Genomic DNA, 25,257 nt, shown 5'->3' on the forward strand with positions numbered 1-25,257 from the left:
TACACTCCTGTTCCTACACTGTCAACACAAATGGAACCATGTCTGTTCCTTGGAAACCAACTTGCGGAGTCCCGCAGGGATCACCCCTATCCCCTATTCTCTTCAACATCTATATGTCTTCCCTAAAACTCTTCCAACTATCTCCCCTTGAAACAATCTATACATAACGCTGATGACATCCTTGACCTTCTCGAGTCAGACCCCAACCTCAGCAACCTCTCCTAGAACATTACAGCTTGCATAACGAGACTCCATTCCTGGTCTCTCTCAGTACAAATGAAACTGAACGAATCCAAAATGAAACTGCTCTGGCTCAGCCCAAAATTAGAACAGCTGCCTACCCTCTTCTCACTGCCCTCTGGCACAACGCTGCAGCTTGAGTTCTCAAGCAAGGTCCTAAGCATCATTATTGATTCTTCCCTTTCCTTCAATGACCACCTCAACTCCTTGGTAAAATCATGCTGTTTTAGCCTCCATATGTTGAGGAAAGTAAGATCCTACTTCCGCCATCAACATTTTGCCATCCTTGTCCAATCTATCATCCTCTCCAGACTAGACTACTGTAATGCCATCTATTTAAGCCTAATTAAAGAAAGTCTTCAAAGACTTCAGCTAATCCAGAACACTGTGGCCAAGTTGATATGCACAAAATGCTAATTTGATCATGTCTCCCCACTTCTGGCCAAACTTCACTGGCTCCCAGTAATTTCCAGAGTTCGTTTCAAATGCACTTGCCTAGCTTTTAAGATCTTTCATGGCATTCTCCCTCCCCTAATTCCACTATCTTATAACTCCTTGAGTCCTGACTCCACCAGGCCCACCCAAAAATATAAACTATCCTTTCCCTCTCTTCAAGGTATTCTCTATGCGGGTAAATTGGGAAAATCTCTCCTCTTCAAAATCACAGGGCTTTGGAATAATCTTAATGTCCCACTATGTCATTTGGGCTCCTTCCAATTATTCCGTAAGCACCTGAAAACTTGGCTTTTCACAAAAATGTAATGCTCTCTTCCCCCCTGTACTAAACCCCAACCCCTTATTCTTTTACTTCCTATATTTAAGCTCTTGTAAACCGTGCCGAGCTCTATAATTATTCAGAGGATGCGGTATATAAACTTAAGGTTTAGTTTAGTTTAGTCTTCTATTCATTCCAATTGGTCCATGATAGAAACATAGAAAGATGACGGCAGATAAGGGCTACAGCCCATCAAGTTTGCCCATACCATACAGCCAACAAAATATTATTTGGCAGAAAAAAATACAACCACATCTCTCCTCTCTTAATTTCTGAACACTGGCTTATCAAATCCCTTTCAAATACTTGACCATTACCCATCAGCTTCTACATTCTGGACTTCCGTCCTTTCTCTCCAGTCTTAATATTCCAACAAACTGTCTTCTGAGCAGCATCTCTTTACTATTCCATCGTATCTGGCTCGTTAGCATCTGACACTGTTGCTTCAGAGTCATCAGCCCAGCACTTTAGAACTGTTTTATAGGACCAAACTCTCCTAGTACAAATGCAGAAATACTCTAAAAGTCTCTTTGGACTGGCTTCTAGTAACGGTGCCGACATTGACAGGCGCCTCTGAAAACAGCACTAGCCATGTGTCAATCACATGTAGACACCATTAAGGGAATTGTGTCTTATGTCTAACTAGTACATAGCACCTATGACTGACAAGGATCACATCGACTAAGGTGCCTAGCGCTTCCTAAGGTAATTTTTGGTGTAAACCATGTCTGCTTTGACCTTAGACGCCTTTGTAGGCACCTATATTTTAAAATGACTTTTCAATTGGTTTTAAATGACACGGTCCATTTATGCACTGATTAACACCAATTAAAACAGTGGTAGGGTGCCTGCCGCCGCCAAACTTACGGCATGATTTATAGAATATGGCCCTTTCTGTTTTCAAGCTGTTCTGCAAATTTGATGCTGTATCTTCTGCCGAGACTCTTCTCTTGGTTGGCTTCAGCACTGATTCCGTAGCTTTTATTCATTTCTCCTTCACTGTTATCAGTCAAATAATTTAAGTACTTTGACTTTTTTTAAATCAGTCTCATTTTCTTTTCTTTATTCTTTATACTGTTCTCCCAGGAGAACTTAGAACAGTTTACATGAATTTATTCAGGTCCTCAAGCATTTTCCCCTGTCTGTCCTGGTGGGCTCACAATCTATCTAATGAATCTGGGGGAATGGGGGGATTAAGTGACTTGCCCAAGGGTTTGAGCATCCTCAGGGTGCTAAGGATGTAGCTTTTTGACTAATCAGCGCAGGCATCTGAGAGCTTAGTTGCAAATTGATCTATATACATTGAAGGCAATTAGATTTGCAAGTCCTTACTGTATGCTAATTTGCTTTAACCACTGTGCCACACTCTCCCCTTATTTTAAAATGTATAAACTGAAATATCTCTCAATTTCTAGGCAGTGTAAAATAAATTAAGCTTGAACATGAGTATGCAGGTACTGGTGGTCTTTAGACCACCAGCCAGATAAGGTTAAGAGAGATTTTTTGCTGTCTAAACTTTACCCAGGTGTTACCTGGTTAACGGATTGAAAATTGCTCCTAACTGAGTCCATGCTGGCTCTGCCCAGATTCTGTCCCCAGACCACCTTGGCGCTGACTGAATAGAGGTCGTCTGCCCGGATGTGCTGTTGAAAATCTGAGTAGGACCTGGTCAGCGTTACTTAACCATATAGGACAGAGTCTCTCATTTCCATCAAGAAGCACTGAAATCTGGGCCGTTTCTTTTGTACCGGGTCTGAAAATATGTATACATTGGTTCTTTAGGATTTATGAATTATGTGTTTGGGGAGCATTGGAGTATGAATTGTAATTTTCGGGTAAAATAGTTGGAAAAGAACAGAGTAAGGAAATGCATGTAGTACCTTTTTTTCTTCCTTTCTCCTTTTCTTTTTTTTCGTTCTTTTCAAATGTTATCGGTCTGTCTTTTGTTTGGGAGGCAATTTCTCCAAGTGGGTTAGTTTTGCGCATATCATAACTGGAATGAACCTCACGCCTATGCCATGGTTCTCTCAAATTTACAGTGTAGACTAGAGCTTAGGGTGGTGATTGGGTCTGAAGTGGTGGGATAGGGCTCCCTCTCCTGGCAAAAGAGCTGAACTTCAGTTAAGGCATTGAATTTACAGGATTCTTCTCAAGTCCTAGCGACTTGGTGAATTACAGATCTAAAAAGAAATTAGTTTTGTGCTAGTCCAGTAAGGATTATACTTGATGATTTATGTGTACAAACAGTCCATCTAAAATAGTTCTTCCTTCATACCACTAAGGGAGGAATTCATCAACGAGTGCTACCACCCATATTCCTATGGGTGTCTTTAGCCTTTAATCATTAGCAAGCATTAATACAGTGGCTTACTTTGATGAATTCTCCTAATTGTCCTTTAATCTATATTTAGGGATCCCTGGGATGTGTTTTGGTTAGGATCACCAAATGATATTCAAAAGTATTTATGTGGGTAACTTCAAAGTTAACCATATCATTTATTTTTTAAATAAAAGTTCCAGAAAATGCATAACCTTTGGTTGGAAACCTCCATGTCCAGCCAAAAATTATCCCCTTAAAAAAGATGACATATTCAGCCACCGTCTGATTAATTTTATCCTTATAAGCAGGATTGTTACTTTTGTGGTTCTAGATAAACTGATGCCATGGCTGAAAATCTCTACAAAGATAAGCAGATGTGTTATTGGGCTTTTCTTTCTTATTAATGTGGAAACCACCCCACTGATCATTGACCTCATAGAGATGGCATCGTTTCCTGTGTCATTTCTGGGAATATTTATTTTATGGGCTTTTGTTTGGCCATTGTTTTTGTCATGGGAAGAAAGTTGTCGAGCTTGCACTAGTGTGTGCAAGAGAGCGCACGTCTTGATAAAGCACAAAGTAAATTGTGCACATGATCTCTCATGGGTGCGCTATTACTGGCAAAGGATATAACATTAATTGCCACATTTTTCTGCTCATTTTTGTTTGATAGCAACCTGGCATATGCGAATGCATGTCCATCTCTGTTTATAGACACCATTTTCAAGAAAAGAAAGGTTGGGCAGGAGAGGGGCAGCAGACTGGAGAAATTAGGGATCATGGTTGTACAGCAAGACTACGGTGAAAGGTCATGGCCACCTTATTGGATGTAGCAACAACCATAGGCAGGAGCAAATGGACATCTTCTGCCTCAACAGACCCCTGCTAGACCATCAGGGATTTGGGCAGGTCCAGGGAAAGTAAGGGGAGTGGGGTGGAGGTTGCAGGGGAGGTGTAGGCTTTTCTGCTGTTAGTGGGAGGGAGGGGAGCTGCTCATTCTTTTCTTATAAAATTGTGCTTCTCCTAGGACAAGCAGGATGAGTCAACCATATATAGGTGTTGTCCCAACTGGTCCAGCTTCTGACCCAGCTCCTCACTCAGCAGGGGATCCTCCAGATACCGCAGCAGCCCAGCACCCAGATGAGCATCAGCTCACCCTCGATCCCTTCAAACCTTTGGGGGAGACAGATTCCAGATTCCTTGCCTGGAAAACCCTCTTCCTGACCTCCATCGCATCGTCTAGACGTATCAGCGAGATCCAGGCCCTGGCCTCCACAGCCAGGCGAAGAATGCACAGAGCGCTAAGGCGCAGGTCCATTCGGTACATCCTTCAGCTAGGGAGTCACCCATATGTGGCTGACTCATCCTGCTTGTCCTAGGAGAAAGTGTAGTTACTTACCTGTAACGTAGGTTCTCCGTGGACAGCAGGATAGTCAGCCATACAACCCACCCGCCTCCCCGTACGGCCGATCCGGCCACAGCTAGGAACATCCTGGGGATTAGGGGGAAGCAGGAGGAAATGGGTAGTGCTCGGGCATGCCCAGTGGGGCCCGGGCACGGCCCGTGCTCAGAGAAAAAAAAGAATCTCTCTGAGCTATTGGAGAATTTATCAGCAAATTGGGAACTGTTGGGACAACACCCATATGTGGCTGACTATCCTGCTGTCCACGGAGAACCTACGTTACAGGTAAGTAACTACACTTTCTTCCCTTTTACCCTACCGTCTAGTTTTGTGATGTTCAAAGTCTGTCTATTATAGGTTCCTGTTTGTGTATTTTTATTGATGTAGATCGCTTTGAAAATGTTCTAAGCATTTTATCAAATTTTAAATAAACCTTGAAACTTGAAAACTTACATTCCCCTAATCCAATTCAAGTTCTTCTAGTCCGTATCCAATCAAATATGTTTTGGAGCAGATTAAAATAAAAGTAACCCTAAATTGGTGGAATTATAAATGATAATAATCCTTTTAACTAAAAAGTAACTTCTGTTAGTTTTATGTCAGAATAAGAAGTCTGTAGAGCCTGAGGACATGGGAAACAACTTGAAACGATGCCTTGTTTCCATTCCCAAATCCAGGGATATCTACTGTATCTTCTCCTTCTCTTTCAGGATCATTGATTGATTCTCTGTTCAGTGGCGTATTAAGGGGAGGGGTGAGGTCTATCTCAGGGTACTGGCACCCTCCCCCTTCCCACGCGCCCCTTCCCCATACTTTAACTTTGGCATGAGCAGTGATGCACTTAAAGCCCACCTTGACTTTGGTGCTTTATCTGATGTCACTTCCGGGAGGAAGTGACATCGGAGAGAGCTCCGAAGCCAATAGGGGTGGCAAGTTCTCAAGGTCTGTTTCTCATAATGGTAAACCTAACACAACACAACACAACCTAGATCTTATAACGCACAAACTACATATAATATACATAATACTCATATAATATACATAACTCTTATCATTATGATCGCGGAAGAAAGAGGGTGAGAAGCAGTTCACTGGAAGAATATGTTTCAACATCAACAAGCCCCATAGTAGATCCACCCAATACACCCCAGGCAGGGCCATCTAATATTCCCATTGATTTTTTTAGACCAACTTTGGCCTGCAAGCACCATCAGAGGGCACTCGGGATTTCAGAATCGAGGCTCAAATGCGATACGGAGAGGACGGGGCTATTACAACAATGCCAAGAGAGGATTCCAGAGGGGCAAAGGCAGAACATTTTACAACACCCAAACATGGTATTAAATGAAATTCCAATTTATAATCTTTTTTCTGTCATAGTATCCAGCAAACAGCTTAAAATATTACATAAAGGTTTATCCTTTGTCCCAACCACACGGTATGACTCATTCCAAACTTGTGGATTTATTTAAGTTTATAAGGAAGTTGCAAATAAGACATTTTTTTTCAAAGGATGGTAATATTGATACCTATTCGGATATGCCTGGATTCCTCCAGGATCATCTGACCCTCAATGACGGAGAATGACTCGCTCTTTTTAAATCGCTACTATAACAGTTTTGATAGCGGTCTGTTGTTTTTGAATCTGGCCCTCACATGAGGCTCTCAGCTTTTACATTGTTTTTGGAACAATCACGAAATGCTGTGGTGGCAGATTTAGACCAGGGAAACATTAGGAACACTCCTAAACCCCTAAATCTGGGCAAATGAATTGAATCCAAACTTTTAGGATTGTAAATACAGGTAAATTTCAGCTGAAAACTTAGAAGCCATGTTTGGCTGAAAAGAGGTTCCTAGATTCAGGCAGTGCAATTTTTGTGAATGGTTGCTTTATGAAGAACTACTGCTTAGGTCCTGTGGCCCCCGGTGAGGTAGAAGAGGGTCATATGGATAGGGGGGTGCCCTGTCTGGAGTGTCTCACCTATCTACGGGAAAAGATATTATCAGGGTAAGGACATAATCTCTTTTTAAGGCTTCCACTACCAATCCTTACCAAACTACCTCCTCACCACCCAAGTATGTGACAACTTAGGATAGAAACTTCTACTGTAACTATAGCAAATTGTAACCTGTTAACTATATATTATGTATGTTTAACCTGAATGGGATAGGAAATTATATAAATAAGTTTCACAAGTATGAGAGGCCTAGAATGACGCTGAGGAAAACAGTTGGAAATTTCACCCTTCTGCCTCCATTGAGGATAGGGCTACATATATATTAATTTATCTTATATACTGCTCACTCATCAGAGAAGAGGTTCCAACTGTTCCAGTAATTATTCAAATTGGTCAGAGAAGAGAGATATTTTCCTGACATGCTGGAGAAGGGCGTAATCAACCAATGGAAGAATTACCTTAGGCTTGGTCCACTACCAGAGCTATTTGACCATTTGTCTACGAATCCTGCTGCCAGGACCCCCAGATTTGGAAGCTCCCACCAAGCACCAGTTTCACATAGAACAAGTGAATGAATATTGGCAATGCAGGTCACTTTATTAAAAGTGAAAAGAAATGAAAGAACCGCAGTGAGGCTGGCAGACAGTAGAGGGCAGAAGTGCTCTGGTTGCTCATTGGAAACAAGAGTGGCTGTGGTGTCTCAGTGACGAGTCAGCACTTTCCCTCCTTCCTGATGCGAATGTGAAGGTTCTTTTCCCTGTTAGAGAGAATCAAATTGTATAATTATTCGTTAGGGTAGTTTGGAAGCACCCCCAATGTGGCACAATCCCCAATTTGAAGGTGGGGAGCAGTTGCCAAACCCCCATTCTTTCTGAAACAGTGTACACCCCTTTCCTGATACCACATGCGTGTGCAGTGTTCGTTCATGGACAATGACTCAGTATTGGGAAAAGAGCTGACAGTGTTTCAGACGAAGGGAACCTTTTTCCAAATAGAACATCCTGTTTTGAAAGAGTGCAGCCTAGTATCAGCAAACAAACACACATATTTTCATAGTTTTTCTGCTGTTGTTTTGGATTTTAATGACATGCAAAGACAGCTCATCCCTAAAATACATGAAGAAATGACATTTATGGTCCGGTTACAGGGGGCATCTTGTCTAATGTACCAATGAGACCACAATGGGCACATAAACATTTATATTCAGATAGACCAACATAAATAGTTATGCTGGGCATATTAGAAATATAGGGCCTGATAGTCAGAGCGATTTAACACACCAGTGTGCCCTGCAAGTCGGAGTAGGGACACAGGAAAAACTGGGGATATTTGTAGCATCTGAGCAATTTTCAGAGGATTGTACTTGTGAGAAGCTAAGCTAAAGGTGGGCAAAGCAGTGGGGCCAGATGGTATACATCTGCGGGTTGTGACCGGGTAAGACCTGGTCTGGATTAGCCAGAGTCCTGACCTGGGTCATTCAAGCCTCAGCCAAGCGGTTGAATGAGGGAAGAGGGGTGTCTGCATCAAATAAAAAGGTATTTCGTGTGAATTACTGTGTCTTTATTTTCTGACTTATACTTTGGTGAAAGAAAAACAAAACAAGCCACAGACTTGCTCTGGGGCTAAACAGCTTGTTATCCCAACCAGGCTCCACAGTCTGGCAATTTTCCACCAAGCATGTGCTTTCAGCAAACTATGCTCTGCCAGTCCTTATCACAAAAAGAAAAGACTAAACTTCCAGTATAAAAGTCCTGGAACCAGCTGGGACTGCTCAGCTCGGTTCTTTTACAGTACTTCTGTGTTTCTGCAATTTCAGGACACAATTATTCTAACTCTTCTGTTAGCTTCAATTTAATCAGAAGCAGGGATTATCTACCCCTTCTGTTAATAGGGATTGTGAGGCAATTCCACCTTCCCAGAAACAGCATATGATTTCCCCAAGCTTTTAATCAGTAAGCTTGGCTGCAGGCAAACAGGATTCTATAGGTTCCATTTCATAATCACTTATATACATTTCTTCTGGCATTTCTACATCCAAAACAGTGTTTCCTTCAGAAGATTGCTTATAAGATTCAGTCCTGAGATTTTCTCCCTGTTTCCTGTGAAAAATGCTGGCTTCTGACTCCTGGTTTGCACTAGTCTGCCTGTTATCAAGGGTTCAGGCAGGCTGAAGGTTGGTGGCTGCCTCTCTGGCCTAGAAACCACACCCTTTTTTCTAGCCTTGTGCTGATTGTCTCTAGAAACACCTGTGCTTTGCTAATGAGCCTGGATAACTTCTCTGTTGACTAGCCCTGCCCCCAGCAGAGCTGATTGTAGGTTTTGCTATCACTGGCCTGGTGCCTCCTGGTAGTTGTAGTTCTTTGCCTGTAGCATTCCCTACACCAGAACTAGGAAAGTATAAATCGGGTCACTTTTGGGCTGCCTTTCTCTGGGGATAAATTCTGCAGGGCAGTTTCCCTAAACTGCCTACTTCTAGGAGTAGGTTTAGGAATAGTTTTAGAGCACTGCAAGGTTTCTTCTAGCATGTCAGCATTCTCCCTGACACAGTGTACTGAAGGAACTTAGGGAAGTTCTGGTGGCTCCACTGGCCAGACTTTTCAATGCTTCTCTAAAATTGGGAGTGGCACTAGAGGATTGGAGAAAGGCAGATGTGGTCCCTCTCCACAAAAGTGGAAGTAAGGAAGAAGTAGGGAACTAGAGGCCGGTAAGTCTGACTTCTGTGGTAAGCAAATTAATAGAAACGCTTTTAAAACAGAGACGTTTCTGGATTACAGAACCCGAGACAATAAGGATTCACTAGAGGCAGGTCTTGTCAGACAAGGCATGGTTAGGCAGACTAGATGGATCATAGGGTCTTTATCTACCTTTGGTTTTCTCTGCTTCTTCTTATACAGTATACCTGGGTTTTTGCAGTCTGGGTGGGTCACACATGGCTTTCTATTGTGGGTGGAGTCACAGCAAGCACCATGTCAGCTGCGCACGAGTGTGTGTGTGTCATGTGCACACTTGCTCATTGCACTGTGAGGTAGGAATCCAGCTGCCTAGCATGTTTTTCTTTCCAGTAGAATAAGAAATGTAAGACACAGTATCTAAATGCGTATTAAAGGTTATCTGCTCAGCAACGTGGAACCGAGCAGAGATGAAACGTTCCAAGGTTATTGGAGGCTGAACACCTGCGACAGCTCTCACCATCTCCACATCAAGCAGAGACAGATGTCTCGCATCATTCTATGCAAGGTGAGATCAGAAACCTCCAGCCCGTCTCCCCGATTCTGGCAGGCTTACAAGTACCCCTACACCACTGCTCCTGAATTCCTGAAAGGATTCCCTCCCTCCCCCTATCTCTCTGCTCCCCAGAATCTTCCCTTTCTTTGTGGGGGAAGGAAGGGAGAACAATGTAGCCTGGGTGTACAACACTACGAGAGGATCTTTATAACAGGGAGTCATAGACAAGAAGGTGCATTTTTAAAATGACCCTAGAGAAAGGAGACACACACTTTGACATGTGCTCCAAGTCAACTGTAATTGTGTGAATGTACCACATCTGCTGGCATATACAATACAACATATGCGTGTGTGCCGACTGCACCCCTGGGAATACCTGTCCAACTCCTTGGGCTGTTCTGTTACATAAAGTCCCAGACAATTTAATAAGAGCCTGCTCTGCTTGCCCAAGTCCTTTCTAACATTACTCACTGAAATGTCTTGGGCGGGGCCTTATTTCTAGGGCACTCCTGTGGAAGAGGCACCTTGCTACCGGCCAGCATTCTTGCTGGTCAACGCTCATTGCTGCGTTCCCTCACCGATATCTTTCTTCCCATCTCCCACTTCCCGCTGCGTGTCTGTACCTTTAATTTCTTATAAAAGCACAGTATCCGCCCAGCTGCCGGCCCCGGCGTCTTCTCTCCACTGTGGCCCACCCTCTCTGATAATTTCCTGTTTCTGCTAGGGCAGGCCGCAGTGGAGAGAAGACGCTGGGGCCGGCGTCAGGGCGGCGCTGCACTTTTATGAAAAATTAAAGGTAGACATGAAGCGGGGGGGGGGGGGGGAGCAGAGAGGAGCAGACATTGGCAAAGGAACGCGACAGAGATTGCCGACCAGCAGGCACGCTGGCCTGTAGCAAGGTGTCGCTTCAAGTCTCGCAAGAAGTGTTTCTTTCCCTACAGGATTGCTGGTGGGCCTTGTTATGATGTTAGTGGCAATTTGGGGGGGAGGCCATGGCCCCTGTGCCCTCTCCCCTCGTTCCGATGCCTATGTGCTACTGTGTTAAGCATTGCTAGTAGAAGAAAAATCACTCCCACCATGTTATGTTTTACTGTGGTCTTGGATAGGGTTCCCAGACATCTGGATTTCCCTGGTCACGTCCTCCGGGAGTCTGGATGACTTTTCAAAAGCCGACACTTTGTCCGGGTTTTCAAAAGCTGTTTGGGGCAGGGAGGAAGTCCATGCATGCGTGGACAAAAGGAAGCAGTGAGGGTGGGGCTTGGGGGTGGGATTAGGGTGGGGATGGGTGGAATTAGGTGTGCCTGGAGGCGGGGCTAGGGGGGGGTCTTGATTTTCCAAAAGGAAAATCCGGTAACCCTAGTGTTGGAGCTTTGTGCTTCTGGTCCTCAGTCACCCCAAACGGCTGCCATTTATGATATTACCTCAGACTGTATGTATAATTTGATAACAATTTGATAACTTTCTATTGCATGTATAATTCTTTGTATCAAATTGCTGCTGGTAACCCACCTGGAACTCTGATTAATGAGGATATCTGATTGCACATAACGTAACATAACGCGCCACGCCACGCCACATGGAGAGTTCTGTTGCTTTAATACAGTGATAAGCCATACTCACCGGTTCTTGTGGCAGATTAAACATTCGTTATCGTAGACTATGCCATCTGTGCCACACACTGGAGAGTAGATCTTTGGGCAGCCCACCCTTGGGAACTTCTCACAGTTGGCCTGTAGAGGAAATGAGAGGTTTCACAGCTAAGAACATAAGAATTGATGTACTGGAACAGACCGAAGGTCTATCAAGCCCAGTGGTACCTTATTTCCATCAGTGGCCAACCCAGATCCCAAGGACCTAGCTTGATTCCAAGTAGCAAGACAGATTTTATGCTGCTTATCCTAGGAATAAGCAGTGGATTTTCCCAAGTCATCTCAATAATGGACTATGGACTTCTCTATTAGGAAATTATCCAAACGTTTTTATACCCCGCTCCTTGGGGAGGACAAGATATAAATGGAATTAATTAAATAAATAAATATCTCACATACTTGAGAAGGATTAAGCCCTAAACCTTATGCTGCTCCTACTATTTATCACTTAAATAGGGCTGAAAGTCGGTACATTTTGACATTTATATGCTAGATCCAGTCTCCAGCCAATCAGATCTGACTGGAAGTCATAAACTCACCAGTCTGTCTGACAGCTGAAGACAAAAGCTGGCAAAACATCTGGCTTGTCTTTAATTTATTCTTCCTTAATTTTCTGTGTGTGTTTTTTAAAGTAAACCAGCAGGATGACTTGTCTGCAAGGTATTGTATTAAATAAGGAGAAACTTGAAGTCCAAAGAGAAAAGATCTGTGTTTCTCAGACTTGGTCTGTTGCTCCTGAGAGGAGTTTCCTTAAGAAATCCCTCCCCACAGGTACCAAAAGTGGGGTAGGCGGATATAGTTATGGCAAGAGATGGAGGAATATCCTGCAAAATTTCAGCCTCAGGTATTGGCTAATTACAAATGTTTATCAATAACAAAGTATGGTTTTTTTGGAAAAATGCATTTGAAAAATAGCAAACATAAAACATGTACATTACTGTAATCTATAGGAAGTTATGGACAGTGGGTTCAAATCCTGTCTGTCCTCTCAATATTCCATGTGACCTTGTCTTTGATTTCCTCAGGTACCTACTGAGCCTGTGCGATCTTTGGAGAAGGGTCAGTGTTTTTAGACTGTAAACTACGCTGGTCACAGCATATAAATACCGCTAACATACGTGGTGCTCACCTCTGCCACTCTCCCGTATAATCATCCGCTAGGTATTTATTATTATTGAGAGCTTCTATACTGCTATTAATGACTGGGGAGTCAAGTCAGAGCCTCTCCAAAGGCACTACACTACTTGAGCTTCTGTAAAGGTGTTATGATAAATTAGCTTCTGTACAGATGTTACCATAAGGAGTAGTGAGGTGTTACAATACACGGAGCTCTGTGGTGGCATTACAGAGTTATTAATACGGGCATGGGTATGCCAATAAATCATCATCCTACTTATATGCCTTCGACAAGGTACCACACAAAAGACTGCTAAGGAAGCTATGGAATCACGGGGTGCAAGGGGAGGTCCACCGATGGATCAAAAACTGGCTGGTGGATAGGAAACAGAGGGTTGCAGTAAAGGGTCATTACTCAGACTGGCAATGGGTCACGAGCGGAGTTCCACAGGGGTCGGTGCTGGGACCGCTCCTGTTCAATATATTTATTGACGACCTGGAAGCAGGAACAAAATGTGAGGTTATTAAATTTGCGGATGACACCAAACTATACAGCAGGGTCAAAAACATGGAGGACTGCGAAGATCTCCAAAAAGATCTGACAACGCTGGAAGAGTGGATCAAAAAGTGGCAAATGAGCTTCAACATAGGGAAATGCAAGGTCATGCATGTGGGGAAAAAGAACCCGATGTTCACTTACAAAATGGGGGCATCACCGCTAGGGGTGAGCAACCTTGAAAGAGACCTTGGAGTGATGGTAGACACAACATTAAAGGCGTCGGCGCAGTGCGCACAGCCTCAAGGAAAGCAAACAAAATATTGGGTATCATTAAGAAGGGTATCACGACCAGGACAAAGGAAGTCATTCTGCCACTGTATCGTGCATTGGTGCGGCCGCACCTGGAGTACTGTGTCCAGTACTGGTCGCCGTACCTCAAGAAGGACATGGCAGTACTTGAGAGAGTCCAGAGAAGAGCAACTAAGCTAATAAAGGGTATGGGGGACCTCTCATACACGGACAGACTGAAAAAGCTGGGGCTTTTCTCGCTGGAAAAGCGATGACTCAGAGGAGACATGATAGAAACCTTCAAGATCATGAAGGGCATAGAAAAAGTAGACAGGGATAGATTTTTCAAATTATGGGGGACCACAAGTACAAGGGGGAACTCAGAGAAATTGAAAGGGGAAAGGTTTAGAACAAATGCCAGGAAGTTCTTTTTCACCCAAAGGGTGGTGGAAACATGGAACGCGCTACCGGAGGATGTGATAAGCAGGAGCACGCTTAAGGGCTTCAAAGAAGGTTTGGATAGATACCTGGAGGACAAAGGGATTGAGGGGTACAGATAGGAGTAGAGGTAGGTTATAGGGATAGGATTAGAGGTAAGTTATAAAATTAGTCAAGGACCACTGTTTAGGCACGTAGCGGGAGCGGACCGCTGGGCAAGATGGAACTCTGGTCTGCCTCAGCGGAGGCAACTTCTTATGTTCTTATGTTATATCAAATCAATTGTCCTATGTATGCACACATGTAATACTAGGTTTACTAGCTGTGAGGTTTCATTTCAAGAGGCTGAAGTTTGCTGCTCTCCACCATCAATCTGCCTCAGCTCTCATGGCCTAATGCCTTGGAAATAAGATAGCATTTCCCTGGCATTGTGCAGCCAGTGCTGTGGAAAATCGATGCATGAGAGCGTTATGGCCAGGATTCTCTACAGGGAGCCAATATCGGCGGACACCTGAAAAGCAGCCGCCGATCGTGTGTCAGTCATGCAACAGCCATGTTTTTCTAAGCCTACATTTCCGGCGCCCATCTAAGCCGTGAATCGCATCTATGTCAGTGCTCAAGGCCACCTAACGCCACTTCCAGCGATAGCTACGCCCTTAGTGGAGTTTGGCGCCCTAAAGCACGTGTATTATTTGGGCACCAGTAGGCGCTGTTACAGTGCCATTTTTGCCATTTTAAATGACATTTCTTACTTAACGTAGACTCTGGTAGGGCCTAGAATTTCCCCCTCTATGTTTAGCAGAAAGCCATGAGTTGCATTGAAATGCAAAGATGTCCATCTTCCTTTGAATGGATGGCTTGGTCTTCAGTCTTTGTGTTCTTTTTAAGAAAGGGTTTAATTGTGGCTTTGGATTACAGTCGGTTTACCATCCCTCCCCATCCCACTTTTTTTTGCTTAGAGGCAAGTGTCTGGCTCCACTATCAATTCTCCAGTTTCTGATGCTCTACTTGGAAAAATATTAGTCAAGTCCTGGATCCAGTTCTACTACCTGTAATCCCCACCTTAGAATCACATATGGGATTTACCTCTCGCCCTTCATCAGCGTCTGCTCCAAAATATCCTAAAACAGACAAAATATAGCTGTTAAGGGTCATTGCAATGCCAGACTCTTATTCTCTGGGACTGACTGCTGGTGGAGAGGAAAGTAATGAGGGCATGAAATGGGGGTCACACTGGAGTAGACGCAGACACACTTAAATGCAACGGAGTCTTCATTTCATGGACAATAACAAGCAATGCTCATTGGCCAGACAGACAGAATAAACAGAGAAACTAAGATGACCTTTCCCGGCATGTGATTGGAAAAGAACCGATCCCCGCGAGTGAGTTAATCCAATACCAATGCTGGCAGCAATGGCACTGTAATGCCGCCCCGTTCAAGTCGGTGGTGGAGACCGTTGCCTCTTTTTAAACTTGCTAAAGCTGATGTGTGCGTGCAAGAAGACAGCAAGAGCACAGTTTGCTGCTAAGTCTGTTCTCAGCAAAGAAACCCCCTCACGGTCCACGTCTGAGCATTGTGCTGGGATCTCAACAGCTGCAACAGGACTGAAAGTCTCTAGCCACGATTTCTTACCAGGGAAGAGGCAAATGAGCAGAAACAGCAACGATCCCAGAGCCCTCATGGCTTTTCTCCTTAATGTTCTCTCTGTACAGCAATGCTGAAGGTCCTTGGGTTCACGGATATATATATCTTGCATTAAGTGCTTTGTCTCTCTAATATCATCCTCCCCAAGTTAATGATTAACAGAAACATGCCACATGCCCCACCTGCTATGCCAAGTCTATTTACCAGATGTTGAATGAGTCACAGATCAAGCTAGCAGGATCGATGAATGCATTTACAAAGGAGCTGTAAAAGTCTTAGTTACTTATTTATTGCGATTTATTAACCAACTTTAAGAAGAGATTCACCCAAGGCGCAGTAAAGCAGCTATAACCGACTGGTCTTAATCCTCAGTCATCAGAAAGAGACAGACCAAGGACCATAAGAACATAAGACTTGCCGCTGCTGGGTCAGACCAGTGGTCCATTGTGCCCAGCAGTCCGCTCACGCGGCGACCCTTAGGTCAAAGACCAGTGCCTTAACTGAGTCTAGCCTTACCTGTGTACGTTCTGGTTCAGCAGGAACTTGTCTAACCTTGTCTTGAATCCCTGAAGGGTGTTTCCCCCTATAACAGCCTCCGGAAGAGCGTTCCAGTTTTCCACAACTCTCTGGCTGAAGAAGAACTTTCTGACGTTTGTACGGAATCGATCCCCTTTTAACTTTAGAGAGTGTCCTCTCGTTCTCCCTACCTTGGACAGAGTGAACAACCTGTCTCTATCTACTAAGTCTATTCCCTTCAGTATCTTGAATGTTTTGATCATGTCCCCTCTCAGTCTCCTCTTTTCAAGGGAGAAGAGGCCCAGTTGTACGGCAACTCCTCCAGTCCCTTAACCATTTTTGTCGGTCTTCTCTGGACCCTTTCGAGTAGTACTATGTCCTTTTTCATGTACGGCAACTAATGTTGGATGCAGTATTCCAGGTGTGGGCGCACCATGGCCCTGTACAGCAGAAATGATTCTCAAATCTTAAGGTTGCCTTTAATGTGGTTGCTAAACCAGTTCCAGCCAGTGTAGCGCACATGTATTGTAGCGGCGGATTCACAAAACGGCCTTCTGTGGTCTTTGCTGAGCTTCCTGTCACTCTCCGCCACCGCCATGCAAATGGGCTTATCAATATTTAAATGAGCACTCCAGTGGATTCTTCAACATCATTGAGTGATTCTCCAAGTGTGGCGTTGGCTTTTGGTGAGCAAAAATTAGCAACTGGTTTGGGGGTGCTAGTACTGTGAAAAGCACATCTCTGGCACGCATTTTGACTGTAGCTAATGAATCAAAATAAAAATTAAATGATTCATATAAATTATAGTCTTGGGGGGGACAACGACAACAAAAGTACGCTTCTTGGCATGTGTATTATAGCCCTGTCTTATGTGTTTCTGGCTGTGGTTCATGATAACATTTAATATTAAAAATAAATTTTGGGTTTGCTAGGTACTAGTGATCTGGATTGGCCACCGTGAGAACGGGCTACTGGGCTTGATGGACCTTTGGTCTGATCCAGTATGGCTATTCTTACATGAGCCAAGTATAGAACAACTAAGCCATTGTGACATCACTGCTGAGGTTGGCTCTGAGGCACTGTGGAATGAGGCATTATGACATCACAGCTTCAGAATGTTGCTCTGATTGGGGTTCCGGAATCTTGCTATTCTTTGAAATGCTGGAATATTGCTACTAGTGACCTGGATTGGCCACTGTGAGAACGGGCTACTGGGCTTGATGGACCTTTGGTCTGATCCAGTATGGCTATTCTTACATGAGCCAAGTATAGAACAACTAAGCCATTGTGACATCACTGCTGAGGTTGGCTCTGAGGCACTGTGGAATGAGGCATTATGACATCACAGCTTCAGAATGTTGCTCTGATTGGGGTTCCGGAATCTTGCTATTCTTTGAAATGCTGGAATATTGCTACTAGTGACCTGGATTGGCCACCGTGAGAACGGGCTACTGGGCTTGATGGACCTTTGGTCTGATCCAGTATGGCTATTCTTACATGAGCCAAGTATAGAACAACTAAGCCATTGTGACATCACTGCTGAGGTTGGCTCTGAGGCACTGTGGAATGAGGCATTATGACATCACAGCTTCAGAATGTTGCTCTGATTGGGGTTCCGGAATCTTGCTATTCTTTGAAATGCTGGAATATTGCTACTAGTGACCTGGATTGGCCACTGTGAGAACGGGCTACTGGGCTTGATGGACCTTTGGTCTGACCCAGTATGGCTATTCTTACATGAGCCAAGTATAGAACAACTAAGCCATTGTGACATCACTGCTGAGGTTGGCTCTGAGGCACTGTGGAATGAGGCATTATGACATCACAGCTTCAGAATGTTGCTCTGATTGGGGTTCCGGAATCTTGCTATTCTTTGAAATGCTGGAATATTGCTACTAGTGACCTGGATTGGCCACTGTGAGAACGGGCTACTGGGCTTGATGGACCTTTGGTCTGATCCAGTATGGCTATTCTTACATGAGCCAAGTATAGAACAACTAAGCCATTGTGACATCACTGCTGAGGTTGGCTCTGAGGCACTGTGGAATGAGGCATTATGACATCACAGCTTCAGAATGTTGCTCTGATTGGGGTTCCGGAATCTTGCTATTCTTTGAAATGCTGGAATATTGCTACTAGTGACCTGGATTGGCCACTGTGAGAACGGGCTACTGGGCTTGATGGACCTTTGGTCTGACCCAGTAAGGCTCTTCTTATGTTAAATTACAAGATTTACATGAATTATAGTAGTTTTGGGGGAGAAAAGGTGTGTCTTATATTCGCTTGTTGAAAACCAACGTTTCATCTCAAGTTTCAAGTTTATTCATGTATTTGATTAAACGCTTATCCTAAGATACTAATCGTTGTACAATAATAATTAAGACATTTACAAGGGTAGAAAAAGACAGACAGTTTATAACGCACTTAACTATTAAAACCATGGAAAGGGGGGAGAACTACAATATTTATCAAGAAAAGGTACATAAAAGGGAAGTAGAATAGGGGGGGGAAGGTTAAGAGTTGCTGGACTTAAATCGAATGATCAGTTAATGGCATCTTTTAAACTTCTGTAAATTGTGTTCGGATCTTATCTATATAGGAAGAGAATTCCAGATCATAGGAGCTGTTACTGAGAAGATTGAGCCGCGGCGAGTACTATTATCCTTAGGGATGGGACATTAAGAGTGTATTGAGAAGTTGATCTAAGGCAGGGGTGCCCACACTTTTTTGACTCGCGAGCTACTTTTAAAATGACCAAGTCAAAATGATCTACCAACAATAAAATTTTTAAAAAACACAACGCACACTGTACGCATAGAATTGTTAATTATCATTCCTATTCCGGGGGTTTTTCAAAGAGGTCAAAGCACTGTCACCTCAGTAACAACCATACAAAATAGACAAATACCCACCCCCTCCCTTTTTATTAAACTACGATAGCAGTTTTTAGCGCAGGGAGCTGCGCTGAATGCCCAGCGCTGCTCTCGACGCTCATAGGCTCCCTGCGCTAAAAACCACTATTGCGGTTTAGTAAAAGGGGACCATATTGTAAAATATAGACAGCAGATATAAATTCAGACACATTTTGATCACTAAATTTAAAATAAAATCATTTTTCCTACCTTGTCTGGTGATTTCATGAGTCTCTGGTTGCACTTTCTTCTTCTGACTGTGCATCCAATCTTTCTTTCAGCCTGTATGCGTCCTCTCCTCCACACCTCATTCCCTCCCCCAACTTTTTCTTCCTCTCTCCCTGACCTTTCTTTCTTTCTTTCTCTCTTCATGCCCCCTTTCTTTTTTTCTGTTTCTCTTCTTTCCTTCTGATTCCCTGCCTGCCCCCTTTCTTTCTTTCTCCCTGCCCTTCCCCAAGCCACTGCCACTGTCGCTGCTATCGGGGAACAGGGCCCAAACGCCACCAATGGATAACGCCGACGACGGCCCATGCTCTCTCTGCTTCGGGCCGATCAATCTTCCTCTCCCCGACGTCAATTCTGCCGTCGGAGAGGAAGTTCCGCCCAGCCAGGCAGCGATTGGCTGGCCTAAACTTCCTCTCCGACGGCAGAATTGTCGTCGGGGAGAGGAAGATTGATCGGCCCGATAGATCGCCAAGGCAAAGTGAGTCCTGGATGATCGATTCACTTTGCCTTGGTGAGCTACCGGTCGATCGCGATCGACCTATTGGGCACCCCTGATCTAAGGGCCCTGGGGGAGTCATATGGAATTAGAAGTCTGTCAATGAATGCTGGGACATGTGTTTGTATCGTTTTAAAGGCTAAAAGAGCAATTTTATATGTTATCTCCCCTCCCCTTCATCCAATAGCTCTGGTACGTGATATGTGTGCTTACAGCATTGCTTTTCCTGGCACATGCACACATTGACTTCTCTTTCATGGTTTATTCTGCACAGTGTCGATTGCTATCACCGACGACTCATCTCCTATAAATTTAGAGAACCTTCACTACTGTTTGCCAGCCTCATTTGCATGCACAGTTTTTTGAGAATGACTCGCCTTTTTGAAATCGCTACAACAGCTGCAACTTAGGCCCATCGGTTTTTACCACAAAGTTATGAGAATCTAGCCCTGTTAGGAACTGGTTGAGTGCAAGTTGACAGAGGGTAGTGGGCAGTGGGGCTCAGTCTGAGCAAAGGGATGCTACCAGTGGTGTGCCTCAAGGTTTGGCTCTTGGGCCTGTTCTTTTAAACATTTTTTGCAAGTGATGTTGCTGAAGGGTTGCCTTTTTGTAGAAGATACCAAAATCTGTGATAGGGTAGACACCCCTGATGGTATGGGTAATATGAGCAAAGCCCCACTATCGAAAGGGGATTCCAACAGAACAAAAATCTTGAAACCTAACAAAATAAGTGTTGAAAAAAGTCCTACAGGAACAAAATAGCCATTATACAGTATTGCAACATTAACAACTGGAGAAAAAAGCAGCTGTATAACGGCATGAATGTCAATTCTTTGAGGCTGCTTAAATCAAGGCCTAGACCTTGAAAAACTCCACTTAAGAAGCAATATCCATCTTGAAATACACATAGGCTACTCATAACCTGCAGGAATTCTTCACCGCAGTTTTGTAAAAGGGGTGTGTGTGATTGCTAGGAATGATGTTTCCTAATTAAAGCAGAAACTGCAGTGATGATGTAAAGGACGCCAAGTCTTTAATGAACAATCATGAAGAAGGAAATATGAAGCAGTTTGTTTCCAAAAGGACTAAGACCAGACCCGACACGGTCCATGTTTCGAAGAAACACTCCATCCTCAGGGGTCCTAGCTTGGGTCAAAACAAAACAACCTGATGGATAACAACTGAACAAAAGCTGGAAACAGCATGGAAAGCTGCTAGCGCTCATACCCAATGCAGGGCAAAAAAACAAAAGGGAAACCGCAAAGCTATATGTGGTATATACATTTTTAAATAAATAAATAAAGCTTATGCTTTAAAGATGGAATGGTGAGGAGGTTAACATTTGGTGCGGTTTTTAGCGCTGGCTGCAGTGGTAGAATTCCTATGAATGTCGGAGCTGTTACCTCTGTGGCTGGTGCTAATAACCATCCTATGCTTTTGTATAAGGGGACGGGGAGGGCGGGGGGGAGGGGGTTTAAGAAATGATCAAAAGAAACCTCACTCCCTAATAAAATGTTCCTCCTCTGCAGGAAGCCCAGATTTTTTTGTGACTAACCAGACAAAGTTCCATAACTAGTGTGTCCAAATGTTCTTCTTTAAATTTTAAGTTTTGCACATAGGGAAAGGAAACCCGATGTATAACTGCACGATGGGGGGGGATGGTACTGTGGGAAGGCAACCTAGAAAAGGACTTGGGGGTTTTGGTGGATAAAACACTGAAGCCGGCGGCACAATGCGCAACGGCCTCGAAGAAGGCGAACAGAATGTTGGGCATTATCAAAAAAGGTATCACGATAAAGGGTATGGAAAACCTTCCATTTGCGGAAAGGCTAGAGAAGCTGGGGCTCTTTTTCCTGGAAAAGGGGAGACTTAGAGGGGACATGATAGAAACTTATAAGATCTTGAAGGGGATAGAGAAGGTGGAGAGGGACAGATTCTTCAGACTAGCGGGGGCAACGAAAACAAGAGGGCATTCAAAAAACCTGAAAGAACAAACGCTAGGAAGTTCTTCTTCACTCAAAGGCTGGTGGATGCCTGGAATGCGCTTCCAGAGGAGGTGGTAGGACAGAGTACGATTTTGGGTTTCAAAAAGGGATTGGATGATTGAAGGGTAAAGTTAGATGGTTCTATACAGGATATTAAATAACGAGGAAATTAAATTTTTTAGGTAAAAGATCACTTACAGGTCATGGACCTGGGGGGCCACCGCAGGTGTGGACTGCTGGGCGAGATGGTCCCATGGTCTGACTCAGCAGAGGCGACGCTTATGTTCTGAATTGTATTATGTACTGTGTCCACATTAGAACCAAAGTGCTTCCCCAAAGACACGTACTTGTATGCAGAGTGTAACTTTATAAGAGGGATTTTATGCATGCAGATGTGAAAAACCTTTTATGAAATTGCACCCTTAATGGGCAATTTTTAAAGGTCGTATTTGCAGATCAAAGGAGCCTTTTAAAACTTCACTTCCTCTTTCACTCTTGGGGGATAAATAAGGTGCCAAGAGGAAGAATATGCTGCAATATTTCGGCATGTTCACACTCCTTGACACATGACTTCTGTGGGTACTAATACTCCTACCATGTATCACTTATGCAGTGCTGTATATTTTGACATTTAAAAGATGGTCCCTGCTCAGAAGAGCTTACAATCTAACTTGGACAGACATAACATATTGGATACTAGGTGTGATTGATTACTTGTTTGGTTGTGCACTTCACTTTTAATTTTGGCATTCCTTTCTCTCTGCATTTATGTACAAATGGTAAGCTGCTATGACCTTGTGCAATGGTGGGGTGTCAAATGATTAATAAGCATAAACATATACAGTAGGGTTAAGGTGAGAGGAGTTAGGAGTCGAAAGAACTCTTGAGGAGGTGGGCTTTTAATTGGGCCTTGAACGTTGACAATGATGGATCCCGCCGTAAGGATTTGGGCAGCTTATTGCAAGCATATAGCACAGCAAGGTAGAAGGAACAGAGTCTGGAGTTGACAGTTGAAGAGATGGGCAGTGTAGGTCAGTAAGAGGAGTCTGAATTGTACGGAAACGAATGGGAAACCAATTAAGTGACTTTAGGAGAGGGATAACATGAGTATAGCGGCTCTCCCAGAATATGAGTCAGGTAGTTTTCTTTAAAATGTGGTTTGCAGATCTGCAGGTACAAGGCAATCCATGTTAAGCTCTGGAAGTCCATTTTTATGTTAAGATATTTGTGTAAGCTAAACTGATACTGCAATCTGATTCCAACATCCGTATAAGAGTATATTTTGTTAAACCAAGGCCTCTGTCTTCTGTCACAATGGTTTGGAGCCCTGCAGAGGATTCTGGGATATTCTTGACATCTTCTCCCAGAGCTTCCACTTTCCTACAGGATAAGGCATCTGGCTTCAGAGAGATTCTGCTCAATGATCCTGAGAGGACTGACTTGGTCCACTTGGTCTCTTAAGTACGCTCACAACTCATTCAACATAGTACAGAAGTAACCCTGGTTTTCTTTCATTGAACCTCCGCGACACCACTTAAAGCTCAAGCTATCATTGCTTTAAGCTTAAAGTGCTCAATTGTCATTGGTTCCTATTCAAGTTTATTAAAAAAATTTTAAACCTATTCATTCCCATTATACATATAGTGGAATTCTTAATATCTTTTAAATATTATTCTTTAAACATTCATTTATTTAATATTTGCGGTTTCACAGTCAGGGGTGGATTATAGCCAACATGTCTCACATAAGCTTTTTCAAAGCTTTCCCCTATTAATTGAACCACAATTCTTCACAATGAGTTGTGAGCATACTTAAGAGTGACTGAATATTTCCCAAAGTTAATATATGAGCCTTGTATGAAACTAATTAGTCTACATGACAGCTTAGAAAAAAGTTGAAACTGATACCTTTGAAAATGAAGATCAAACACTTAGAAATAAACAGAAGGTTTGATAAGTTTCTCATGAATTATCAGATAGAAGCCATTTGAAGTATGGCCGTTTACTGTCTCTGCTACCTCGTCAACACCCCTCCTGCCTCTTACTGAGCTGTAATGAATAAGCAAACAACCCTGAGGGCCAAAGCCTGCACATTAGTTAGAGTTTCAGTCATCTGGATGAAATGGTTTGGGCAATCCTTATGAGAACATTTGACTATTGCAATTGGCTGCTAGTTAGAAAAACCAGAAGACTTCAGTGTACACGAATGAGGCCTACCCGCCTGTTGCTGATCTTGAAATTGCAGGGTCACGTTTGGCTGATCCTCCGTCAGTCTAAGAGGGAATTGGGAATTCTTTTTAAGTTTTGGACTTTAGATTGAATCATTGGTTTTTCCAAATTCACCTTCAAGGCAACTGATATGCAGTTATTGTCCTGTTCAGGTCAACTTCCAATCTCACTGTAGTTGTACACCAGGCGAGGAAGTGTGAAGTGATTTACCCAAGGTCAGAAGGAGCAACTGTGGAGAAACTTGACTGCCATATTCTAAGCAGGGCACTTCTATCACTGCAAGCTCTGTCCCAATGACCAGGACATAAGAATTGCCATACTGGGCAGACCGAAGGTCCATCAAGTGGGATATAAATCTTTTGACTAAATAACTAAATAAATAATGCATTTGATTGCATTGATATGCTATTGCCCAGTGGCCCCGATCATTTTCTCTCTGGTACCAAGCCCTACATTTCACTGAGAGCTGGATTGAAAGGAGTTTCCCCTCTCCCAGGATCCATGAACACGCTAGAGTGCTAAACTCCTCTTCTAAATTTGATAGCTCCCCTAATTTCTCTTGGTATTTCAGGATCTCTCTCTTCATCCTGCCTGGCATAGTGAGGGTGAGGGCACCTCTTCTCCGCCCCTTCCCTACCCCTGTGCCAGGCACACGTGCCTCTTCCCCTCTCCGTACCTGCTTAGCTTCCCTGACGCAAGCAGCATCTCCAGCTTCCTGCCCACGCCAGCGTCGGTTCTCCCTCTGACATCATTTCCTAGTTGCAGGACCCGGAAGTAATGTCAGAGAGGAACGCTGAAGTTGGTGAGCAGCAGGTTGGAGCTGCTGCTCGCGCTGGCAAAGAACTAGCGGTATGGTGGGGGAGTGGGGGGAAGGAGTGGGGGTGGAGTGGGAAGAAGTGAGGGGAGTGGGGGGGAGGAGTGGGAAGGAGGAGGAGGGGAAAGGAGTTATGCTCTGGAACGTGTTGTCAGAGGATGTGGTAAGAGCAGTTAATGTAGCTGCTTTTAAAAAAGGTTTGGATAAGTTCCTGGAGGAAAAGTCCATCGTCTGCTGTTGAGACAGACATGGGTCGGTGGCATGGATTGCTGCTACTATTTGCCAGGTACTTGTGACTTGGATGGGCCTCCGTGAAGATGGGATACTGGGCTAGATGGACCATTGGCTGGACCCAGTAGGGCTATTCTTATGTTCTTATTTTTACTGTACCAAGGGTGCTGTTTATAAATCATCTATTTAGAACTGCATCAAAGGCTATTCAACCACAAGTAGCCCTCTCCCTTGATCTAACCCTCTGGCTACCCAGATTTGTCTGAAAGATCCAACTTTCGGGTCACCCAGCCG

General features: G+C 43.8%; 1 protein-coding gene across 1 annotated transcript; it reads right to left on the minus strand.

Annotated features, from left to right (window-relative positions):
- Positions 1-7,267: 7,267 nt before the first annotated feature.
- LOC117351513 (serine protease inhibitor Kazal-type 1-like) lies at positions 7,268-15,666 on the minus strand. The gene is made up of 4 exons (XM_033926862.1): positions 15,545-15,666; positions 14,997-15,031; positions 11,541-11,650; positions 7,268-7,452 (listed from the first exon to the last, which is right to left on the minus strand). The coding sequence occupies exons 1-4, from the start codon at positions 15,591-15,593 to the stop codon at positions 7,407-7,409; spliced, it is 240 nt and encodes a 79-aa protein (XP_033782753.1). The 5' UTR covers positions 15,594-15,666; the 3' UTR covers positions 7,268-7,406.
- Between the last annotated feature and the right edge of the window lie 9,591 nt (positions 15,667-25,257).

Source organism: Geotrypetes seraphini, chromosome 18 (assembly GCF_902459505.1).
Source record: "Geotrypetes seraphini chromosome 18, aGeoSer1.1, whole genome shotgun sequence".
Taxonomy (NCBI): Eukaryota; Metazoa; Chordata; class Amphibia; order Gymnophiona; family Dermophiidae; genus Geotrypetes; species Geotrypetes seraphini.